Here is a 22410-nt window from a genome sequence, read left to right on the forward strand (position 1 = left end):
TAAATCCAGCACCACTAGTGGGTCAAAATTCTGAAGTAGTCAGTAAAATCTCTCCACATGTAGTGGATGAAATGGTATACATTGACGATCCCAAAAACTCAGCCTGCTATTGCTTTAATCATGGCAAGAGAAGTCCCCGCAAAGCTAATGACATTCCTGTTGACTTCAGCTAAACTGTGTTAATGCTTAGAAATTACATTTAAGCATGATCAACAACAATAGTGAACCAAAACAGTGAACTAATCAAAAGTACATAATCGTTGTTGTTGTGAGCATTTAAACATTAATACTAATGCTGGCACTCAGGTCATACTACCACCGTGCTGCAGTTGGGGAGGGCAGGAGCACATTAGTCTTTGTTTCCTTAAATCTCAGGAATGCAAAGCAAAGCCAGAGAGAGATTCTGTGATTGTGTTTGGATCTGTATTTTTCACTTTTTTGTAGCTGTAGCTGCATAAATGGAATGTCTTGATGGAGAGTTGCTTACGTTCATTGAGCTATTGTTTAATAACTGCCTCGTATTAGTGGAGTACTATGAAACAATTAAAGTCAAGCTCATAATTAGTTTTATCATATGTAGTTTCACTTCATTTTAGGATGTCTATAAACAGTCTTGATGAGAAAAGCCTCAAGCATTGTACCTATGTTGATGGGTTACTGCTTGCATATGCCTATCCTGTTTGCTATAAAAAATTAAGTCAAGTGCACATGCACTTGTCGAAACATAAAACTAGCACAATAAAATTGTTTATACCTTAGAAAAAGTTAGTTGACATGCATTATTTTTAGGGTGTCCAGAGGTTAAAGGCAGAATGACCAAAAGTTGGTTAGAGGCAGGCATAGTACAAGCTATCATTTGCAAAGAGGAGAACGAGAAATCAGATGATGGTGATTTACTTGTACTGTATGTCTATTCTCATTTAATAAATACAATGAAAGGGAGTGGTAGAAGATGGAGGATATTTTGTAGTTGGTTGGTTCGTTGCAACGTCTCTTTTTTTTCTCGTGCAAATTTTAGTCAAATTAAACACATGATGTTACTTACTTGTCCCTAAGATGTTTTCTCAACCTGAGTATAGACTTTGGGTTACTGGACATCACTCAATAACTAAAGCGTGCTTTTAGTGCCTTTTGCAGCATTCTTCTCTCTATTGTGTACACACGCACACACTCTCTCTCGCTCTCTCTCTGAAACACTCACACATGCTCACGCTCTGCTCAGCTCTAAAGGATCAGTAGCTTATAAACTGGCTGCAGTCAGCAGTCAGTCTCTCTGTGTGGGAAGAGAAAGGAAGGATCAATTGCTTTTATTGGATTGAACAGAACTCCGCTGAATCTTTTTGAGTTGTGCCACCCTGAACTGGGGTTTAAGTCTTACATGTTCCTTTTGAATTTTACAGGTAGAACTGGGCTGCTCTTGGCTCAAATAAATTGAATTAGCTTAGTTAAAGACTTGCAGGGCTTGATTTCCCTGGACTGTTTGGAGTTTTCCTGTAGGCTTGGAGGAGAAAGGACTGGAATGGAATTCCTTGCTTTTTTGCATCCCGCCCTCCCTCCCGCCTTCTTTCATCCTGCCCTCATCTTCTCTCTTGCACTTTCCCCGCAGACATCCAGAGTAGAGCAGACAAAGGCAGCAGCCCTCAGTGCTTCGATTCTTCTGGTGGCTCCGATAAAGATGAGAAAATAAAGACCGAGGATTTTTCTTCTCGTTTATTTTTCCTGCTTTTGCTCAAAAGGAGGTGCTAGTGTGAGTTATTGCCAGAAAAGATTTTTTTTTGTACGTTATCCAGAGGGTTTTTTTGGATTTTTTTTTTTTTTTTTTCAGCAGATTTCTAAACTGTGACTCTGGCAGAGGAGAAAAATACCTCTGGTGTTACTTTACCTCTGATATCTTGAGACTGCCTTCGCTGTTCATTCATTTGGCTACTGGTGGAGGTCGTGGTGGTGAAGCCGGGGTAGGCATGGCCCAGCAGGGAGGCATGGGGGTGACCCACCAGGACACCCTGGCAGTGCCCCCCATGCCCAAACACTCCGGCCTGAACGAAGACCTGGTGAAGATCTTACGGGAGAACCTGCTGCAGCCAGAGAGGCCACGAGGGCATCGGCGCTCGCCCTCCTCCATTTCCCCTCGCCTTTCTCCACGCAACTCACCGCGACTGCTTCGCCGCATGTTGCTCAACAACAACACCCACAAACAGAGGCGTTTCACTGTTGCACACACATGGTGAGCATTAAACGTGCAGATGGTCAATGCGCTGGGTGTATGTGGTGTGCTGCGTGTGTTAGTTTTTGACAGATAGTGTGCTATTAACCACACCTGTGGCAAACTTTCAAGGTTAGAACTTTGTTTGCCGAACAGTGTTTGTAAGGTAGGCTCCAGAGCGATAAGCCCTTTGAGTAATTAAAGTTTGTTTGCAGTTTAACTTAAATGCTTTGCCGTCACAGAAGTGGCAGGAGCATGTGTCAGCAAATCTCCGGTAGGTTCTTCATATGAAATCTCCTTGGAAACCCTCTACTTACCTTCAGATGATGAGTTTCTGTCTTGCTCTTCTTCGCCCTCTTGCTTCATTTCTATTCCTGTGCCCCCCCCCCCCCCCCCTCTTATGTCCATTAATCATTTTTACTTGTCCATCTCTACCATTTCTGCTACCTCTGCACCCCCTTCCAGCATTTTCTCTGCTTTTACTGCCATGTGATCCAAATATGTGAAAAGAGAGATCCCGTAATGCCTCTCTTATTAGGTAGTTAGTAAGGGAAGCCATCCATTACTACATTTATTCCCTCCTGCTGTGGTATTCTCTCCACACCTGCCTGCAGTTTTTGGCTATTAATTAGTCTTCTATTCCTGGCTGTCTATCAGCCGCTGTTGCATTCGCCCACACATCATCTTTTCTCTTTGACTCATATCTATTCTCCTCTGCACCTTTCTTCTCTTCCCCACTCATTTCCCCCCCTCTAACCAATTTAGCCTCCTCCTGCCCCTCGCTTCTCTTACCCGACGCCTACCATTTTCTTCTTCTTCTCCATTTTTTACGACCCAACTCTTTCTAGTCCCCTTCTGTTTTCCCTGTTGCACCCCATCTCTTTCTCCTGTGTCCCAATTCCTCTGCTCCCATTCTCTTCACGCATAGAAGCCTTCATTTTCACATCTGGAACAGAGTCATGATGTAATTAAAAGATTCTCAAACACATCAGGTATTCTTTGTATTCTTTGTCTGTATAATTTATTTATTTTTTGGTCCACGCAGCTCAACATAGTAGTTTTTCATTTTAAAGTGGTTTAAATGTGAGATGATTATCTCCCTGGTTATCTCAGAATTGAAATCAAGCTTTTGCCACATGTGGTGAACGCTCTTAAAGGGTATATGTGAGCCCATGCCGTCTTTTGTTGCCTAATTCTAACCAACCGACCACTGAAAGTGACAACAAATTTATAAGTAATACGAAAGGGGTCGCATAAAGTTGTTATCCTTTATTCCCCTCTAGACTTTACCTCAAGGTGTGCCATATCTTCAGATAAAATACGTTGCCTTTCAGTTTCCATTTATGTTATTTTCTTCTTATCTTCTCTTTCCTTTTGTCTTTCTAGTTTTTCCTTCATACACAAGTTCTCCAAATTTTCTGTCAGACATTGGGTTGGGCAAGTTTCAATGAAAGTGGGGACGGTATTAATTCAGAGAGGAGCGGCTTTATTACAACTAAACTGTTTGAACTGCATAACGGAATATGTATATATATGAAAGGGCTCACCTATGAGATGTGTAGAAAAACAGAGCAATATTAGCTCAAAATACTTTCTTATCCTGTTAGTTAAGTTACAGCTGCTGTGCCTTGTGGGTAAATGCACACATCGCTCAATTTGAAGAGGCTCTATAATTCTGCATATATTTGCATTTTCTTGCAGGGAACTGTGGTTATAAGGATGTTGTCTTTCTTACTGATCCTGCTTGCACATCTAGTTGAAAGAGCGTGGGCGCCACTTGCTACCATTTGTATATAAAGCCAACTCTGGTGGCAATTCTGGAGTTGTTAGGTTAAATCTATAGTAAAAAGCACAACATGTTAACTGTTCTTGTGTCAGTTATATTTGCCAGTCTCTACCAGCAGTTTTTTTTTAACATTAAAGGGGAACTCCGGGGCATTTGAAGCGCATTTCCATTGCTAGAGGTTGTCAAATACTGATAGTAGGACACAGATAGGTGCAAATCTGCGCTCCCTGTGTGGAGATCGCGCTGTTCGCGCAGCCTGTCATGCGAGGCTAATACGTGGTGGCTAGGGGCAAGCGCTAACCCTTCCACGTAAAACAACAACTTGCACACTGCAGAAACGTCACACCACTTTATAAACCATCCGACAATAAAGTCACAAGCCTTACCATCAAAACCAAATGCATGGTTCTCACATTACTGGCATGGGGACGTTACAAAACAACTTTATAAACAGCATGTAACTCACCGGTTAGTTGTACACTCGCGCATGTGAAAGCCCAAAAGAGTCAATGGACGATACTCCCATATACAAAGCAATTATCTTCTCTAGAAAAACTGCGTTCAAGTATTTAAAACATTACAACAATATTACTGGGCATGTATTGTTGTAATGTTTTAAATACTTGAACGCAGTTTTTCTAGAGAAGATAATTGTTTTGTATATGTGATTATCGTCCATCGACTCTTTTGGGCTTTCACATGCGCGAGCGTACAACTAACCGGTGAGTGACATGCTGTTTATAAAGTTGTTTTGTAACGTCCCCATGCCAGTAATGTGAGAACCATGCATATGGTTTTGATGGTAAGGCTTGTGACTTTATTGTCGGATGGTTTATAAAGTGGTGTGATGTTTCTGCAGTGTGCAAGTTGTTGTTTTACGTGGAAGGGTTAGCGCTTGCCCCTTGCCACCACGTATTAGCCTCGCATGACAGGCTGCGCAAACAGCGCAATCTCCACACAGGGAGCGCAGATTTGCACCTGTCTGTGTCCTACTATCAGTATTTGACAACCTCTAGCAATGGGATTGCGCTTCAAATGCCCCGGAGTTCCCCTTTAAGTTCAAAATAATTATATTGGAAATTTCAGCAGCTGTTGGGTCTTAGTAGGGGTGTGTTCCTACTGTTCCTATCAATTTCTGTGTCCAGTCATTTTTTTCTTTGTAGTTTTTTTTTCCCATTACTGATGGCACTAATAAAAGTAAATAGTATCATATTGCTCCTGCGGAATATTGCTATTAGAGGCATTGCCACATGTGTACCTCTATGGTTTAAACCATGAATCTTATCATGCCCATATGTGTACATGCAATTGTGGTGCATTGTATTATGAGACACCTCAACCAATGCACCACTTGCATTTGAGAGCTGTTTTACATGATTCAGTATCAAAAAAGAAGAGGCATTTTCCATCATGAAATTGACTTCCCCTGTTCATCCAATTTCAGAAACAAGGAGAAGAGGAAGTCAGTTTTACCTTTACCATTACTTGATCTCAAAAACTTGAGATGGAGAGATAAATTGGATCTTTGGATCTTGGCATTTGGATGTTAAATGTCGTATATATATTTCTACTTTTAAAATAATTACATAAAGGATGACATGGCATAAGGACACAGTAGCAACATTCTAATAAGTAAGAGGACTGACCTCTCAATTAGTGCACAACTTGTGGGACATGCACCCGTGCTGTCTCTTGACATTTGGAAAAAGTGGCAGACAGAATGTCATGCAGAGATAAAAAGTGAGTGTGGGAGGTTAGGAGAAAAATAGCTGTCTGTTTGTACATGTGTCAGCCAGGGAAAGAGAGAGAGACAATTTGTTTGCAAGAGAGAGACACAGGCAACTGTAGTGTAATTTAGTCCAATTGCCCACTCATTGTTTTACAGCTTCAGGGAATCACAGGACCACTGCGGTGTAAATCTGGTGACATATTCAGTCCTCAGTGGCTGCACTCCACACTTCATTAACAAGAAAATCCTTCTCCGTGGACCGATTGGTCTGATGTAAAGCATTTCTCTTCTTATGGACTCAACAGTGTGAAAACCATTCACAAATTGTTTTACCATTGCTTTGAGAATAATTGTGCTTTCCTACAGCTGATTGGCTTTTTTGTTCTGAATTAATTATATTTGGGTGAAGGATGGGGGTTGTATTTAATGTAATGATTTTCTAACCGTTTTGTACAAAGGTTTGGCTTTATTACAGGATGACATCTTAACTGTGTTGTTGAAAATAAGAGAAATTATACAATAAAAGTTTGAACTGTAAATATGTAAGCTGCTATTAGTGCTATGTCTTATTCAGTTGTTGTCAACTTTATTGCAACATAAGCTGCACAACTACATCCAAGAGCAGTGGAGGTATTAATGTGGTTTTCTTTATGGAATTAGGCATTATCTGCAAAACTTGTGCTGACAACAGACTTAGATATACTTAAATATAAAGCTCTGTATTGGATCGTGCCTTTCTCTTAAGGGATATATTTATGCTGTGTGCTGGCTTTAAAGAAGATCAGTTGCATTAGCATTGTTGTAGTCTGAAAGATTCAGTCACTCTTAAGATTGCTGCCAAAGGTGATGCCAGTTACAAAGGCAAAGCATTTGTCAAATAATGCCTTCATATTTAATGCAAGTGACTTTGTATTTGTACACACAGAATGAGTTACTGTCTTCTAGATCTTAAGATGCATTGATTAATGGTCCTACTATAGATTACTTGCCTCCCGAAATTCTGTTTGCTGCACAATAAGGGTGTTGATGGAAATAGTGGACACGATTTAAAAATGTATTTTCGTTCATTTGGTTATTGAATGCTCTCTCAGCATTTCAATTTCACATTACGCCCAAAGCTAAGGTTTAATGGTACATTCTTACTTTCAAATGACAGTCACTCACGACTCTGTTGTTGTGTTCTCTCTTTTCCTCCTCACTGACCCTGAGATATTTTCTATGCTGTTGCACAACAGTCTCTGATATTGCATTGTAACATTGCAAGTGTTTCTTTATGTAAGAGGAGAGTTGGGTTTCAATGAGGGGGTGGGGCAGGTGGCTCTGGCCGGTGGTGCTGATGCCAGTATGTCTCCTCTGGCTGGTGGTCCAGATGGTGAGTTTTTGGAGGAATGGCTAGAGATTGAGGAGAGATGAGTGACAGATAGCTGGATGAATGATTGATGACTGATGGTTGGATAGATACAGAAGTGGTAGAATGGAGAGAGAGAGGTATCATAGAAGAGAGGTACTGTGTGGGAGTAGAGGAACTAAAGCTAAATGCGGTGGTGCTAATCGAGGCAAAGCACGACTCTCTTTACTTCTCACTTGGTTATGTCATCTCTTTTTGTGCCTTTTTTAATGCATTGCCTTCACTCTCATTTATCTCGTTTTTATTCCAAAGCAGCTGATAAACGTCCAACATTAATTGCTGGTCAAGGTCTCTCATCTCATTCATCTTAAGAGCTTGAATAGAAGGCAACTGGACTTCTTTTTTTGGTTCTCTCTTCTCATCTGAAAAACAAATGATCTTTTCATCTGAATAGTGTCAGATGATTGGAGTGTTTTGCAAAATGCATTTTCTGGAGAATTACAGTTGTGCTGCAAACTTTGTGAACTCTTAGAGTTTTCTAGACTTTCAAATGAGACAAAACCATGCTTGGCCGTGTATGTAATTAAAGAAATGTATTCAAAATGACCTCTCTGCAAGTGGTAAAAGTAAGTGAAATATATCTGCCATCTGATGTGAACCCCTCTTACAGCAAAAACTGCAAACAAATGTTTATAGTAACTCCTGTTAAGGTTTGCTTATCAGCTTGGACAGATAGTAGTCCATTCCTCTGAACAGAACAGCTTCAACTGTTATGTATGTACAACTGCTGGTTTGTCTCATGAACTGTGCTGCTCACTTCAGGTCCTTCATTTCTATTGGAGTAAGGTCAGGTCAGGACTTTGACTTTGGTCATTTAAAAACATTACCTTTAGTCCCCAATAACCATTCTTTCAGAAAATGACTTGTACCTTCAAGATTTTGTCTTGCTGAATGACTTACAGCACCTCCCACCCTCCAAAAACATGCTTGACCCTGAGTGTGAGTGTGGATAGTTGTTTATCTTGTTTGTTTCTGTGTAGCCCTGTGATGAACCGGCGACCTGTCCATAGTGTACCCCACCTTTAGATAATTCCAGTGACATTACAAAATGTTCCACGTTCTGTTCTCGGAAGCATTCTCATTAGCCGCTCCCTTCTGGGGTGGGTAACAATGATCTTGAAGAAACATCCTCTGTTCTAGCCATGATGCTCTTGGATTTTTGGCTTGAAAAATTCTACACGTTATATTTTCCAAAACCATTCCTTTGAGATGTTACCATTGCAGAACGCATTTGGAATCTGTTATTTCGTTGGCTGTCTGTGATCTGTCGTCCGTATTAGCTTTGATTTGTTACTCAAATTGTTAGTTGATAAACAGAAAATTCTAATTGTTTATAATATAGTTATCTTCGTGTTGTGGTTTGTTTTTGTAATTCGTAATTCTGAATATTGATATGTTACCTCGTTCTCTGACTAATTTTAAAATGAAATGTTTATAGACAGAATAATTGAGTCATTAAAATACTGATCAGTTCTGATCAAAATAATTTGTTATGGCCATAAGACATTTTTTTTCTGTGTGTGTGTAAGGACATTAAATTTGACCTTTCACATAAGTTTTAAGATACTTTAGCCTAGAAATCTAGACGCCCCTAGCGACCCCAAATTTGAATTTGCTCCCGGGCGCAGTCTAGTCAGTTGTGGTCGTCAAAACTCTGAAATCACAACTGTCCCAGTGGCTCAAATGCAACATCTTGGTTAACACAAATTAAATATGAGGTGTTTCGGAAATGTTTATCTTTCTCTCTACCCTGAAGCACAGATCTGTCCATCACTATGTTCACCTGTTAAAATGAAGCCCTCATATTGCTTCCTCACCGAGTGCAGACTAGAACTCTCCATTTATATAGCCTATCATATCATTTCTATTAATTTATCATCAGATTCATTCATAGTTCAGCCTCCCAACATTTTTTGCTTTGTTCATATTTAGGTTGCAGCTTTGTTTAAGTAAATACCGTCTGTTCATTTGCAGTGGCATTTGGTTACAATTGTTATCCCTCTGTCAGGTAAAGAGGATTCTCCAGGTTTTATCAGCCCAAACACTGCTCTCCACCCGAGAGAATAGAACGCATGTGATTTGCATACATATGAGCTTATAAGCAGTGCTGCTTCTGGCCTACTAGTGCAGACTCCAGAACCCATCACCTTTTCATGTGTGCAGACAGACAGATTTATACTAATCAATGGCATTTACATGATTTTGCATCCATATGCACAAACATAAATTTGTGGATGCTTACACATTCATTCTGTGTTTGTGACGTCACTATTAGGGACGAGACTAGATGGTTTTATGACAAACTTTAACTTCGTATTCTGAGGTAGTTGGTTGACATGAATAAGAACTCGGTTATATAACTCTGTGACAGAGAGAGAAGGATTTATACGGTGGAGGAGGATAATGCTTTTTATGTTTTATAAACAGAAGATGTGTCTTCTATCTCAAACAGTAACATTTAACTTATGGAAATGAAGAAGACTACAGGAATTAATGTTGTAATCCAATCAGCCCATTTGATATAGATTTATAGAATTGGAATTTTTTTCTGAATTATAATGCATTCAATACATATTTTTCAGTTATTCACTGCACATACAATGCTCTACTTTATAAATTTAATGTGTTGAGTCAAGTACGATGGCCATAAAAAAAAAGATTATAAATGACAGGCAGGCTTTTTCCACATAAATGCTTACCAAACAAACTGTTGAGGGGGTGACACATTTTTTTTGGAAAGAAAGAGTTCTGAATGTTAAAAAAAGGTCTAAATAAAAAAGCAAATGGTATTTGAAGGCCCCCATAGACTCTGATATTTCAGCAGTCTCATAAATTCAGACTTGGAAGTGATATCTTATATTACTCTTCAATAATAAAACTGGATTCTACTGAATCAGACGCTGCAACGCATGGCTGCAGTTCCCCAATTCTGTTGTTGTTGTTTTTTTTCCATAATACTTTCTCAATGGCGTTTCATAATAACAGCTGCTGACAACATCATAGAAACAAGCTTTGTGCTGAAAAAACTCAACTAACATTTCTTTGTTGCCATTACAAACATTATATTTTCATCTCCGGTTTGGGTTTGTTTTAGTTTGTCACAATAACACAATAGCTGTATTTCAGTCACTCTCACGTTAAGAGGTACCTCCGTTTTGAAGCCATAACCAAAGGTGTCTCCACACTTCTCGCATGTTACTCATGTTAATTTCTTTAATTAAGTCCCATAAAATGGTATCATGTCAAGTCTTTTTATTTTATATGTCTTGCACAATATACATCTTATGCACCATTATCTGTTCTGAATATGGGGGAAAATATGATTTTGTTGGTCTTCATGACAACAGAACACAGACTTTTGAGTATTAACTAATTTTTTGTCCAATTAAATGCTTAGAAATGTGAAATAGTCAGTAATGCCTGATGAAGCCAGAGGAGCTGAAATGGTTTTATAGGAAACTTATAAACAAGGAAACAAACAGTACTACACCAGCCATATTCATGATAACAATAAATGTATATAATTGGAGGACATGATAAAGTTGTAGGAGACATGATGCTGACTACCAACTATCGGTTATTAAGAGATTTATTTATTTTTGTAATTTTCATGTGAAATAGCTCTTAACAAATTAAAATAAGAAGTGTATTGACCAACTTAAGGATCAATTTGAGGTAACTTTATACCAGCATTTGAGCTTGACGTTATTTAGAAAAACAAACAAATCTATGGATTATGCAATTTCTGCAATGCTGAATGTGCTGTAAGCGGCATTATTTACAGATTGTCCCTTACTCTCGATATTTTCTGTAAATGAATACCTCCAAATTCACACATCTGAGTCTGCTCAAGCTCCTGCGAATCTCTGTTGCCCTCAATTCTCCTTCATCCGCTCTTCATTTATTTCATATTGTGTTTATCAAGCCTAGCGCTTTGCCAGAAGTTGTCAGGCTCACATCCATTACATGTCAGATTCTATAATACACCTATCATACACCTGCTTCAACAAACCCACTGTCATCTGGACAAAGCAGGCAGCACTGTGAGGATCATGTTCTTTGATTCTCCAGTGCATTTAACACAATTCAGCCTGATCTGCTTCGTCTGAAACTCCAGAAGACTCAGGTGGAGGCCTCAACAATCACCTGGATTAAAGCTGCAGTCGGCAGGTTTTCAAAATTGCGAGTCTAAAGTCGGAAAATTCGAACTGATACAACTTTCAGGTCCCTCCCCCAACCTCTAACAAGCTCCGAATCGCCCCCCAAACCCCTCCCCCTCTGTGGACGAGGTTGTGCACGTGAGTTCACACCAGTGTGAGCGCACACAAGCTGGGGCAGACTCACGCTCAGCAGCGTGTGCACAAGCTGTGATTGACAGGTAGGATTCCTCCACCCTAACTTGATTGGTTAAAAACAGCCGGGAGCGCTCGGTTTTTGCAAGCATGATTACAGGCTTCAGAGGGAGCTACAGATTTCGTTATTTTTCCTAAACAGCCTATTTAATATTCTACTTCCAGAATCCCATGACAGTTCAAGCTAATATGACTAAAAAAAGTTGCCGACCGCAGCTTTAATGACTACCTGACAAACAGACCACAGTTTGTCAGACTGAAGAATTGTGTGTCTAACCAGGTGATCAGCAGCACAGGAGCACCACAGGGGACTGTACTCTCACCATTCCTTTTCACTCCGTACGCTTCAGACTTCCAGTACAAGTCAGACTCCTGTCATCTACAGAAATATTCAGATGACTCTGCAGTTGTCGGGTGTATCAGAGATGGACAAGAAGCTGAGTACAGAGAGCTGGTGGACCGCTTTGTGGCATGGTGTGGGAACAATCATCTCATCTTGAATGTTAACAAAACAAAGGAGATGATTGTAGATTTCAGGAGAAACAGGGTCAGATCAAACCCTGTTTCCATCATGGGAGAAGAAGTGGAGGTGGTTGAGGAATATAAATACCTTGGTGTTCATCTGGACAACAGACTGGACTGGAGACACAACAGTGAAGCCATCTACAAGAAAGGACAGAGCAGACTGTACTTCTTGAGGAAGCTAAGGTCCTTCAAGGTTTGCAACAAGATGTTGCAGATCTTCTACAAGTCTGTTGTTGAGAGCCTCATTTCCTCTTGCGTCATCTGTTGGGGCAGCAGCATCAGAACCAGGGACCTAAAAAGACTCAACAACCTGATAAAGAAGGCTGGTTCTGTTCTGGGGACAACTGTGGAACCTCTGGAGACAATAATGCAAAGAAGGATTTTGCATAAAATCAAGAGAATTATGGACAACCCTGAACATCCTCTCCATGAGACTGTTATCGGAAAACAGAGTCTCTTCAGTCAAAGGCTTCTTCAGTTTGGATGCAAAACGGACCGCTACAGGAAATCTTTCCTGCCCACAGCCATCAGCATCTATAATAACTCCTTGATTTAATTGAGTTACATCAACATTTAATTTCCCTCTGGGATAAATAAAGTATTTTTGAATTTGAATTGAATTGAAAAACACTGTGATAACCAGGGGTGAGACAAACATTAACTTCAGCTTTGCTTGCCCATTCTAAACATCATAATGTTCTTGTTCCAGGAGACAGTAAGCTCAGTTCTCTTCAGGTGTAAAGTGAGCTAACTGAGGTGCATGTTGATAAGCATTTACATCCAGCAGGTCCAGACACACAAAGGTGTGTTTTAACAGTGGATACTGCACTACCAGAATTAATTGAATGAGCAGAATTAATCTGCTCGAAAGAGGCCACAGCTGCAGTGCTTCATCAAAGGCCTTTTGATATGTTGATATCTTTCTGATTGATCAAAATGACTGAAAGATTCTGCCTGTGCTTGCTCAACATGTCGACCATTTATGAACTTTTGTTTTTATCTTGCTTGCATAATTCACTTCTTATCAATCTTTCTCTCCGTCTGGTGTCTAATTGTTTTTCAAGCTTCTTATTTCATTCTCTTGCTTATACCGTCATTTTTTCAGCGCTATAATATTTCAGCTGATTTTACGGCCAGACCTTTTGACTTGAATTCCAAAGTAGAATTCAGTTACTGATTAGCAGTTATAAAACAAGCATAGAGTTGGAAAAAGGAGTGGTACTGTAAGGGAAGTTGTTAATAGCCTCAAGTACTGTATCTTTGTAGTGGACTACAGATGGCCAGGCACTCTTTTGTGCATATCTGTTGCAGCCACTATGGAGATTGAGAGTGTCTGGCTGCGTTTCCGTCCCTTTTCACAGCTCCATTTGGACTGCAGTGAAGAATCTCGTAATCACAAGAAAAAAAAAAAAAAATGTTCTCCATTCAAAAGGACCCTTGGTTGTAGCCAGAAGCTTTCATTATCTTTTCCTTAGAGAGAGCCTCGTTAGCCTGAGGTGAGATCCATTAACAATGCAAGGCTGTGGTAAATCCATTGGTCATAGTTGGCAGACTCCGCAGAGTAAACAATAATCAAAGGTTTGACCCTCTCAAGTCATAATGCACATTTTTCACTACTCAGACAGCATTCGTAGTTTGAGATCCTTATTGGTTTATGTCTTTTCACGCATACTTAAATGATAAAACCTTTACTGCGACTGCTTCTTGACATCGGAGAGGTTGTTCTTTGGATTTTTGAAGCAGAAAGACTTAATATACATTTGACGCCTACAAAGATACAATAATACTGGCAGATGGAAAACTTTGGATGTCATCTGGAAATCAACAATACTCTGTATGCAGAGAGCAAGAAATGTTGCCTTGAACTCATAGTGTCTCTTTTTGAAAACAGTAAAAGTTTACCTTTCTTCTATCTCTCCTAACAGCTCTTTCTTTTTTTTTCGTTTTCCTTAGGCAACTACACGCACATTAGTTAATCTGGCTGTAACTCATAACATTTTCAAGAGTTGCTCTGTTACATACAAGATCTTACATCAAAACTACCCTCAGGTCTTAAGCTGCAGTAAACATGATGTAAGACAGGAAGAGACGGAGGGAGCACAAAGTAATTGTAGGCCCCTAGGACTCCTTGAGGTTTCGAACATGGCAGCTTTTTTCTGTCAAGCAGTGCCCAAAAATATTAGTGAATGATGAGAGCAAACATATTTGCATTTTTTGCTTGTGTTTTTAGGGTGGTTGATATTCATCTGCACCTTGTTCACTTTTGTGACCTGCCCATCTTCTTCAATCCACCTTGCATGGTCTGTCTGAATGGAGCCTTAGTTCAGAGATATTGCCCACTTTGAGCAGTTCTAATGAGGTGCCTGTCCAATTAAGATGCAGCTGCCTACTGTGTTGTGAGCACCGTCCTGTTATTGATGTCACCCCTTGATCATTCATTTTTCACAGCTGCTTCCAATATCCTGCTCTTTATGAGAGTCGGTTTTCATCTTTTATGTGCCAGCATTTGTGTGCGTTATGTGTGTGCAAATATAGACAGTGCAAATACATCTGGTGGATTCATCGGTTCCTTTGTGTGTTTGTGCATTATATAAAGAAACACATAAATTTGTACTCATATGTGGGTGCATGTCTGTGTGTGTGTGCTTATTTTCATTTATTTATTTTTTGTAAAACTGTGTGTGTTCTTGTTTGTGTCAGTAGCCGTCCTTATTACCAGTCTTCTGCCGTCTGTCTGACCACTGATGCTGTCTCCTTTGATTGCATTGATTTAGTGCTGCCGCATGCAGTAATGAAAGATGAAAAATGAACAGCGTGCTCTGAGTATGAGGTAATTGGTCTGCACCTAGTTTCTCGAGGTTCTCAGCAGTCACTAGGTGGAGGAAGGTGTAAGAAATTTAGCAGTTATGGGATGAAAGTCACATATGTGCTACTCTGTGGGAATCTGTGTGTGAATGTCTCTGTCTGTTATGGGATGACAGATGCCATGTGTGTTGGTCATAAAAGGTGATGTTAGCTGCAAAATCATAATTTAAGCCTGGTCGGATTGCTCATGTTGCTGCAATTGATCAGCAGCTATGAATGAAGTACACCTTGTCTATTAGGCGTGCATAGCTCGAACTTATATTGTCACGTACAACGGCGCTGCAGTAAATCCTAACTTTATGAATTTTCAAGTGTTAAATTTCTGTTGAAACACCTTTGGAGAGAAGATCAACGCCACATAAAGGCTATTTGCTTTGCAAAGTCATTTTGCCGTGTGCGCCGTACGCTTGACTGACAGCTTTATCTTTGAGCAAACAGATTATTGAGAAAATAATTCTTCAGCAGGTGGTTGGCGTGGATTTGGTGATAAATCTCCCACCAAAGAATAAAGTTGTGCGTCAGACACCTGTCTGTGATTAGGGTTGGGCCCAAAGTATAATCTTTCTTTAATATGTTGCTTGTAATGAATCATAACCATAAAAATCTTAATAAGGCTTTTGGGGCTACCGTGGCTTTTTTTTGTAGAGTGATCATCCCCTATAGTCATCCGTTTGATCCCAAGCCCCTTGTGTTGAAGAGCCCTTGAGCAATATATGCTAATCGTTGTGTAATTGTGATGAAAAAGCATTGAATAGATTAAATGAATTGTAGGAAATGTTGTGAGGGTTTAAAGTTTAAAAGGCAATACACAAGTGTGGACCTTTTAACACACTTCCACAAGTGTGTTAAATCTGACCATTTTACAGATATATTCATATTCAACATATTTGCCAGTTGCATAAAATGATATATCTTTGGTTTGATCATTTAAAATTCACTCAAAAATACACTTCAGAGGAGATCTAGGTTTGAGAATGTGTCTCAGCACAGGTTGTTTATTGTGTCTGTCTGGCAGCTGAGTTAACAAAGACTCTGCTAGCTTTCAGGGAGTGTCTGGATATTGACCTGAAGTGGAAGGATTAGTGCAGGTGCTTAAAACAGATCACAGCCTCAGCTTACCTCTCATGGCTTTGAATGGATGCAGTTGCCAGAACCAACGGTCAAACTAAAAGCAAATGAAAAGACAGGTTATGGGTTTATGAGATGAGTTGGTAATGATCTGTGGGGTAGGCTTTTGTTCCATGTTTTTTTTTTTCCTCTGCATCCCAATTTTTTAAATATAATCTAAAGCTGAGTAAATTGATTTATTGCTTCTAAGTATTGCTCCATTTCAACTCAAAGAGACTATTGTCTCAAGCGATTTTTGATAGATAATGAAAAAGTAAGTCACTGCAATTTAACTTGCTTGATAGCTTAGATTGTTTTTTTTCTCATTTTTAATCATACGGTGCAGCAATTAGATAAATGCCTGCTTTGTATTCAGAAAGGCTCACTAGTTTGGCAACATGCACGGATGTAATGCCCACACATAGTGTAAAAAAGGGAAACAGGAAACACTCAGGAAAACGGTTATATCACAGTTGTCAAGCATAAGTGGTCATCCTCACAATATCGTGTATACTGGTTCACAATCTGACTAATAATGAGCAGGTAACCCTTTTGCCACCAAAGTTTCTGAACAGTCAGGGCACGGACGCATTGGTATGTCCAGGACATTAGCAGTAGATAATTTGGACCTTGCGGATTATGGGATGGGGTCTTTTGTAGATTGGGCTTTCGTCCCACATATGCCATCAGTTCTGATAAAAAATGTTTTGATCAGTGAGAAGAGATTTTCCCAGCAGAACATTGCACTATAACATGAGGAGCAGTGTTATTCACTTTCATTGGTTTTAACATTAATATGGCTGATCAGTTTAACTTTGATTGATATTTGTTATTTTTGTATCAGTATCAATTTTTGCCTTTAAATCTTAGAAATATACACTTGCTTTCAGCTTGATTTCAGTTCATTCAGTGGGGCTTAAAGGTATTTCATTACTGTAGATGCCTACTGTTTGTAGGTGGAAAATTGTGGAGCAATAACAACTTTGAACATATGAATGACAAGAGATTTACAGATTGCTGTTGTTGAAATGGCCAGGGTAATTATAAAGTTCAGCGCACTGAGTTGTTTCTATCCCATACTGTTGATAAAAATAGTTTTCCTTTTACTCTGAAGCCTTAAATATCAGCACATCATGGCCAACACATCCAGGAAAGGATCAAATAAATTCTCGATCAAAAGCTATTTCTGAATGCTTTAAGTTTGTCAGATTTGACAGTAAAAGCAGTAGCAATGAAAAGGGAAAGAGGTTTGGCAAGAGGCTGGAATGATGTGTTATTGTGTGTGTGTTTTTGTTAAAAAAAAAAAAAAAAGCTCATATTCACTAACCTTATTGATGGATGCACTAGTACATCGTATATCACTGGAACTACCCTGAATTTTCCCACCTTGCAGTTTTGATTTCATTAGGACTTTTTAATGCTCTGCAAAAACTCTTTATCCTGAATGTTGACTGTCTATCAATTTACGATTGCCACAGGATCAGATAAAGATGGAATCTCTGAATGACTTGGTGTTGAGGAAAATTTCCAGCACTCCTAGCAGCATGCATTCAAAGGATTGATACTATTTTATATCCTGTTATAGGTAGATATGTGGTTATGATTGGGTTCTGCCTATCGGGTGTCATGATCGTTCACAAAACGCGCACACACACACACACACACACACACACACACACACACAACTCAGGATGTGATGATCCTGTAAAGAGCAAATAGAGCTGTTAAATACTGAAGGCTGTCAGAGGATCTTGTCACATCTGAATCACTCATTGATTTTCAAGAAAAGGCACATTCATCCAGCGGCCACTGAAAAAAAATTGTCATTTGTTTCCGTGACAACGGGCAGCCAACCTGGTTATGAACTTTTCATGCCAACAGTGGGACTGAGGGAGCGTTGCATGTCCAAGGATGTTGGATGGCTTTGTGATCAAACCCCCTCTGCTTTCTCATCATTTGTGGAGAGATGACCTTTCTATATCACTGTGTGCCTCCGCTTTTCATGTCATGAGGTTTTGATTCCATGTCTTGTCAACATTATCTAAAGGGTACTTACACCTCACTTTAACTTCTCACGCAACCCTCAGAGGTCCTTCTTTGCATCTGCATTCTAAAGTTGCTATGAAAAGAAATTATTTTTTTCATTATTTTTTCGCTTGTTTACAGACCTGACGGTAAGATTTCCCAGTATCTAGGTTCGCCTGTGCTCACATTTCCAATGTTGTGCAACCTGTGGCACCAGCTATGTTTGCTCTAAAAGGGTCATCTCTGCACTTGACTCTAACCTCTGTCTTTTGATATCGATAATATGCTGGAAATAAGAAAATTATTATAGAACCCAAGTGATATATGAGCAAGGAAATCATGGCCATCCTGCTACAACATCTCCTAATTACCTCTGTTGTGTGCTTAAGGTGATGCATGGCCATTCTGTGAGGAGTAATATTTGTTATTATATTATCTATGCATGCAGGCTTTTTTTGTGTAATGGGGTGTATGTGCATTTACACTTGGGAAAATTCATTCGTGAGCCAGAACTGCAAAATCTTCTTTTAAAAATGATACACACATTTTTGTCAGAAAGCTTATCTCAATTAGAATTTAAAGGAAAGAAAAAAAAAGAAAGAAAAAAACAAAAGAAAAGGAAAGGAAAATGAAAGCAGGATCTGTTTATTTTACGATTGTACATCAGTAGTCTCTGATTCTGCATTGACTTCTTGGTTTAGACTTAACTTGTTTGCTCTGGATGAAGCTTAGGACTTACATCTAGAGAATGGTAATCAGTGCTGTTGGAGAACAGCCAGTCGGGTAGCCATTTTCAACACTGTTCTGTAAGACAGCAGATGTTCTTTTCCCGCCCACTCTTTAGAGAGGAATTCACTGTATATTGAAGCAAGACATCTAAAATTAGTATTCTGCGGCACTGAAACACATGTATCGAAAGAGCACTCACACTAACTCTCCAACAGAAACAATTATGTAACGTGTCGTTTCCAACATAACGTTTGCTTTTCTGGAGGTCTCTACTCAATCATAGAGATTAGGTAAGGAAACCTACCACAACTAGACTTTTTACTGAGTCTTTTTAAGGATTTTTTTCCTTCAGACATTACAAAGACCATCCATTTTAAAGCAAACCCAGAACACAGATATTGAATTTGGCTTGGGAATGTGTCACAAAAAGAAGAAATGGGTGGATAGGTCTTGGTTGAGTTAATTTATTATAAGCCCCCAAACGTTTTTAAAATAGAACTCTAACCACAGCGTTATATCTTGTATAAAACACTTCTTATGATAACATTGTAAAAAAAGATCTCCACTGCGTTTCCTAAAAAAGCACACAATACCTCTAAACTGAAATTAAATGTATGTGACCTTCAATAGTTTACTCATCTGTGTGTCACTCAACAGAGCAGCATTTATTTGCAATCAGATTTGTTTCCTTGGCTGCTTTATGATGGGACAATTTATGTAGGATTGATGCTATATGGTGCAACTGGTGATGTAATGTTTATAAGAGGGCAGGAGGGTAATAACCAAGTTTTTATTTTTATTATTTCTCCCAAGAGATATAACATTATTGATGCTGGTATCAAGCAAAGTACCACCAAGTATTCAAATGTAAATGAGAGAACCTTTAGGGCTAACCATAAAGTCCGAGGAAGAAAATGATGGAAGAGCCAGCATTAGACTGATAGTAGATTTTAGTATGGGTCAGCAAGTAGTACTGCATTAAGCCATTTTCTTAAGCTGCTGACCAGTATGTTTGGTATGATGCAGCAAAAAGCCACTTACCCTGAGCTAAGCAATGAGATGCAGAAGGTGAGGAGGTTCTGTCATATTCCCATTTTATCGTCAACACTACAGTTATTACTATTAACACTTGCTCCGATTACAAAAAAGAATAAAAATCAAAAAGCTGATTGTTATACGTCGATATACAAACAATAGTTTAAATTAGTGAGACTGCAGTCGCATCACTTGTTTAGAATAGGAATGTCATTACAGACTACTTAAATTCTTATTTTCTGAATTTGTAATCTTTGTTTCAACTTTGTTTGTTTCATGGGATTGGCACCTTACACGTACCATTACAGAGCAAACATTAGTAATAAATAGGGGTGTAATAAGCAATAAGCTTTAGTAGTGATTTAGAAATGAAAAACTGATATAATTGCTGTTGTACTGATTACGACTGTCAAAAAAAGGTTCTCAAATACAAAAAATTGGGATCTTATTAGGTGCTCATTTGCAGTGGTATCAGTGCAGACAGTGCTGTCTTCCCCTCCTCCTGTTGACTGCCAGGGCACTGCTGCAGACAGACCCACAGCCCCTCCCCTCACTGCAGCTGAAAACTGTTGAGTTCACAGTACAGAGCTGGTTGCTTGTGCCAGCATAAAAATAATTGGGGGTCCTAGCAGCGAAGCTGCAGGAACCCATTGAGTTAGTAGCTTTTCCTATTATTATTATTGGGGGTCCTAGCAGCGAAGCTGCAGGAACCCATTGAGTTAGTAGCTTTTCCTATTATTATTATTCTTCAATTTCTGCTGCAATGTAAGTCTATGGCAGCCCCATGAACGCTATGGTAAAAAGTTGTGAAATTTGGCACACGTAATTAGCCAAGTGCCAATCACAAACTCAAGAATTTTCATGGCCCAAGAGTCTACTCTCTAGCGCCACCAACACGTCAAAGTTCAAAGTGCATTCAGCCTAATAACTTTTGACTACTTGGTCCAAATTTCACAAACAACACATCATTGGAATCCTTGGATCATGACGAGTCCAACGCACCCTATGACGTCAATTTGCGTATACCGAGATGTTTCGCCATTTTGAATTTTATCAAAAAGCTTAAGAAAGCATTTCAGGTCACAGAGATTGTCCAATTTTCACGAAACTTGGCACATAGACTCTTAAGACCAAGCCGCACAAAAGTTATCCAAGGGAATTTTTAATTAGGCTTCCAATTTTCCATAAAAGCCAATCAAACTCGAGGTTGACGCCCCCAAACCGGAAGTGAGGTCATATCTTGGCAACCATTTGATGTTATGACGTCAAACTTATAACACAGACTCAAGACTGCAAAGGTAAGAGGACCAAGAAGTTTGGTGACGTTCGGCCTATAGGTGGCGCTTTAAGTAGCAAAAATGCATTTTTGCTCATATCTTTGGACCCCTTGGTCCAAATTTCATAAATAAGGTATCAATAGAATCCGTGGATAAGGTCGAGGTCAACACACTTAATGACGTCATTTGCGCCATCTTGGATTGTCCGCCATTTTGAATTTAATTAAAAACCTTCAAAACGCATTTCAGGCCACTAAGATTGTCCAATCTCCACGAGACTTGGCACATAGAATCTTCAGACCAAGCCGCACATAAGTTATTATGTGGATATTTTTATTTCACTTCCGTGTAACCGCGGCAGCCAATCAAACTCCATGCCGACGCGCAAATGGGACATTTGGCCGTATCTCTGCGATGCATTGATGTATCGATGCCAAACTTGGTGCATGGACTCACGACGCCTTCCTGAGCAGCCTAAGCCTTCCCTATTGTGCCATTCTGCTAGGACCCCCACATTGCTGCTTGCAGCTATATTTATTATTATTATTATTAATCCGTTTCCGCTGCAATTGAAGTCTATGGCAGCCCCATGAACGCTATGGTAAAAAGTTGTGAAATTTGGCACACGTAATCAGCCAAGTGCCAAAGCCAATATCAAGAATTTTCATGCCCCAAGAGCTTACTCTCTAGCGCCACCAACACGCCAAAGTTCAAAGTGCATTCAGCCTAATAACTTTGGACTACTTGGTCCAAATTTCACAAATGAGGCATCGTTGGAATCCTTGGATCATGTCGAGTCCAACGCACCCTATGACGTCAATTTGCGTATACTTAGATTTTCCGCCATTTTGAATTTTATCAAAAAGCTTAAAAAAGCATTTCAGGTCACAGAGATTGTCCAATTATCACGAAACTTGGCACATAGACTCTTAAGACCAAGCCGCACAAAAGTTATCGTGTGGAATTTTTAATTAGGCTTCAATTTTTCCATAAAAGCCAATCAAACTCGAGGTTGACGCCCCCAAACCGGAAGTGAGGTCATATCTTGGCAACCATTTGATATCATGACGTCAAACTTATAACACAGACTCAAGACTGGTAAGGTAAGAGGCCCAAGAAGTTTGGTGACGTTCGGCCTATAGGTGGCGCTATATGTAGCAAAAATGCATTTTTGCTCATATCTTTGGACCCCTTGGTCCACATTTCACAAATGAGGTACCAGTAGAATCCCTGGATAAGGACGAGGTCAACACACTTAATGACGTCATTTGCGCCATCTTGGATTGTCCGCCATTTTGAATTTAATCAAAAACCTTCAAAACGCATTTCAGGCCACTAAAATTGTCCAATCTCCACGAGACTTGGCACA

General features: G+C 39.6%; 1 protein-coding gene across 3 annotated transcripts in view; it reads left to right on the forward strand.

The window, feature by feature from the left end:
* pde4d (phosphodiesterase 4D, cAMP-specific) overlaps positions 1–22410 on the forward strand; it is a 213732-nt gene that overhangs the window by 105915 nt on the left and 85407 nt on the right. Inside the window, exon 1 of one of the 3 annotated variants that reach the window (XM_075467763.1) lies at positions 1265–2224. The exons of the other annotated variants lie outside the window; for them this stretch is intronic. Within the exon in view, the coding sequence (XP_075323878.1) occupies positions 1962–2224 (263 nt within the window). The 5' untranslated portion in view covers positions 1265–1961. Of the gene's footprint in view, positions 1–1264; positions 2225–22410 lie in introns of those variants that run through there. 3 annotated transcript variants of the gene reach the window in all.

The sequence above is a fragment of the Odontesthes bonariensis genome, chromosome 6, assembly GCF_027942865.1.
Source record: "Odontesthes bonariensis isolate fOdoBon6 chromosome 6, fOdoBon6.hap1, whole genome shotgun sequence".
Lineage (NCBI taxonomy): Eukaryota > Metazoa > Chordata > Actinopteri > Atheriniformes > Atherinopsidae > Odontesthes > Odontesthes bonariensis.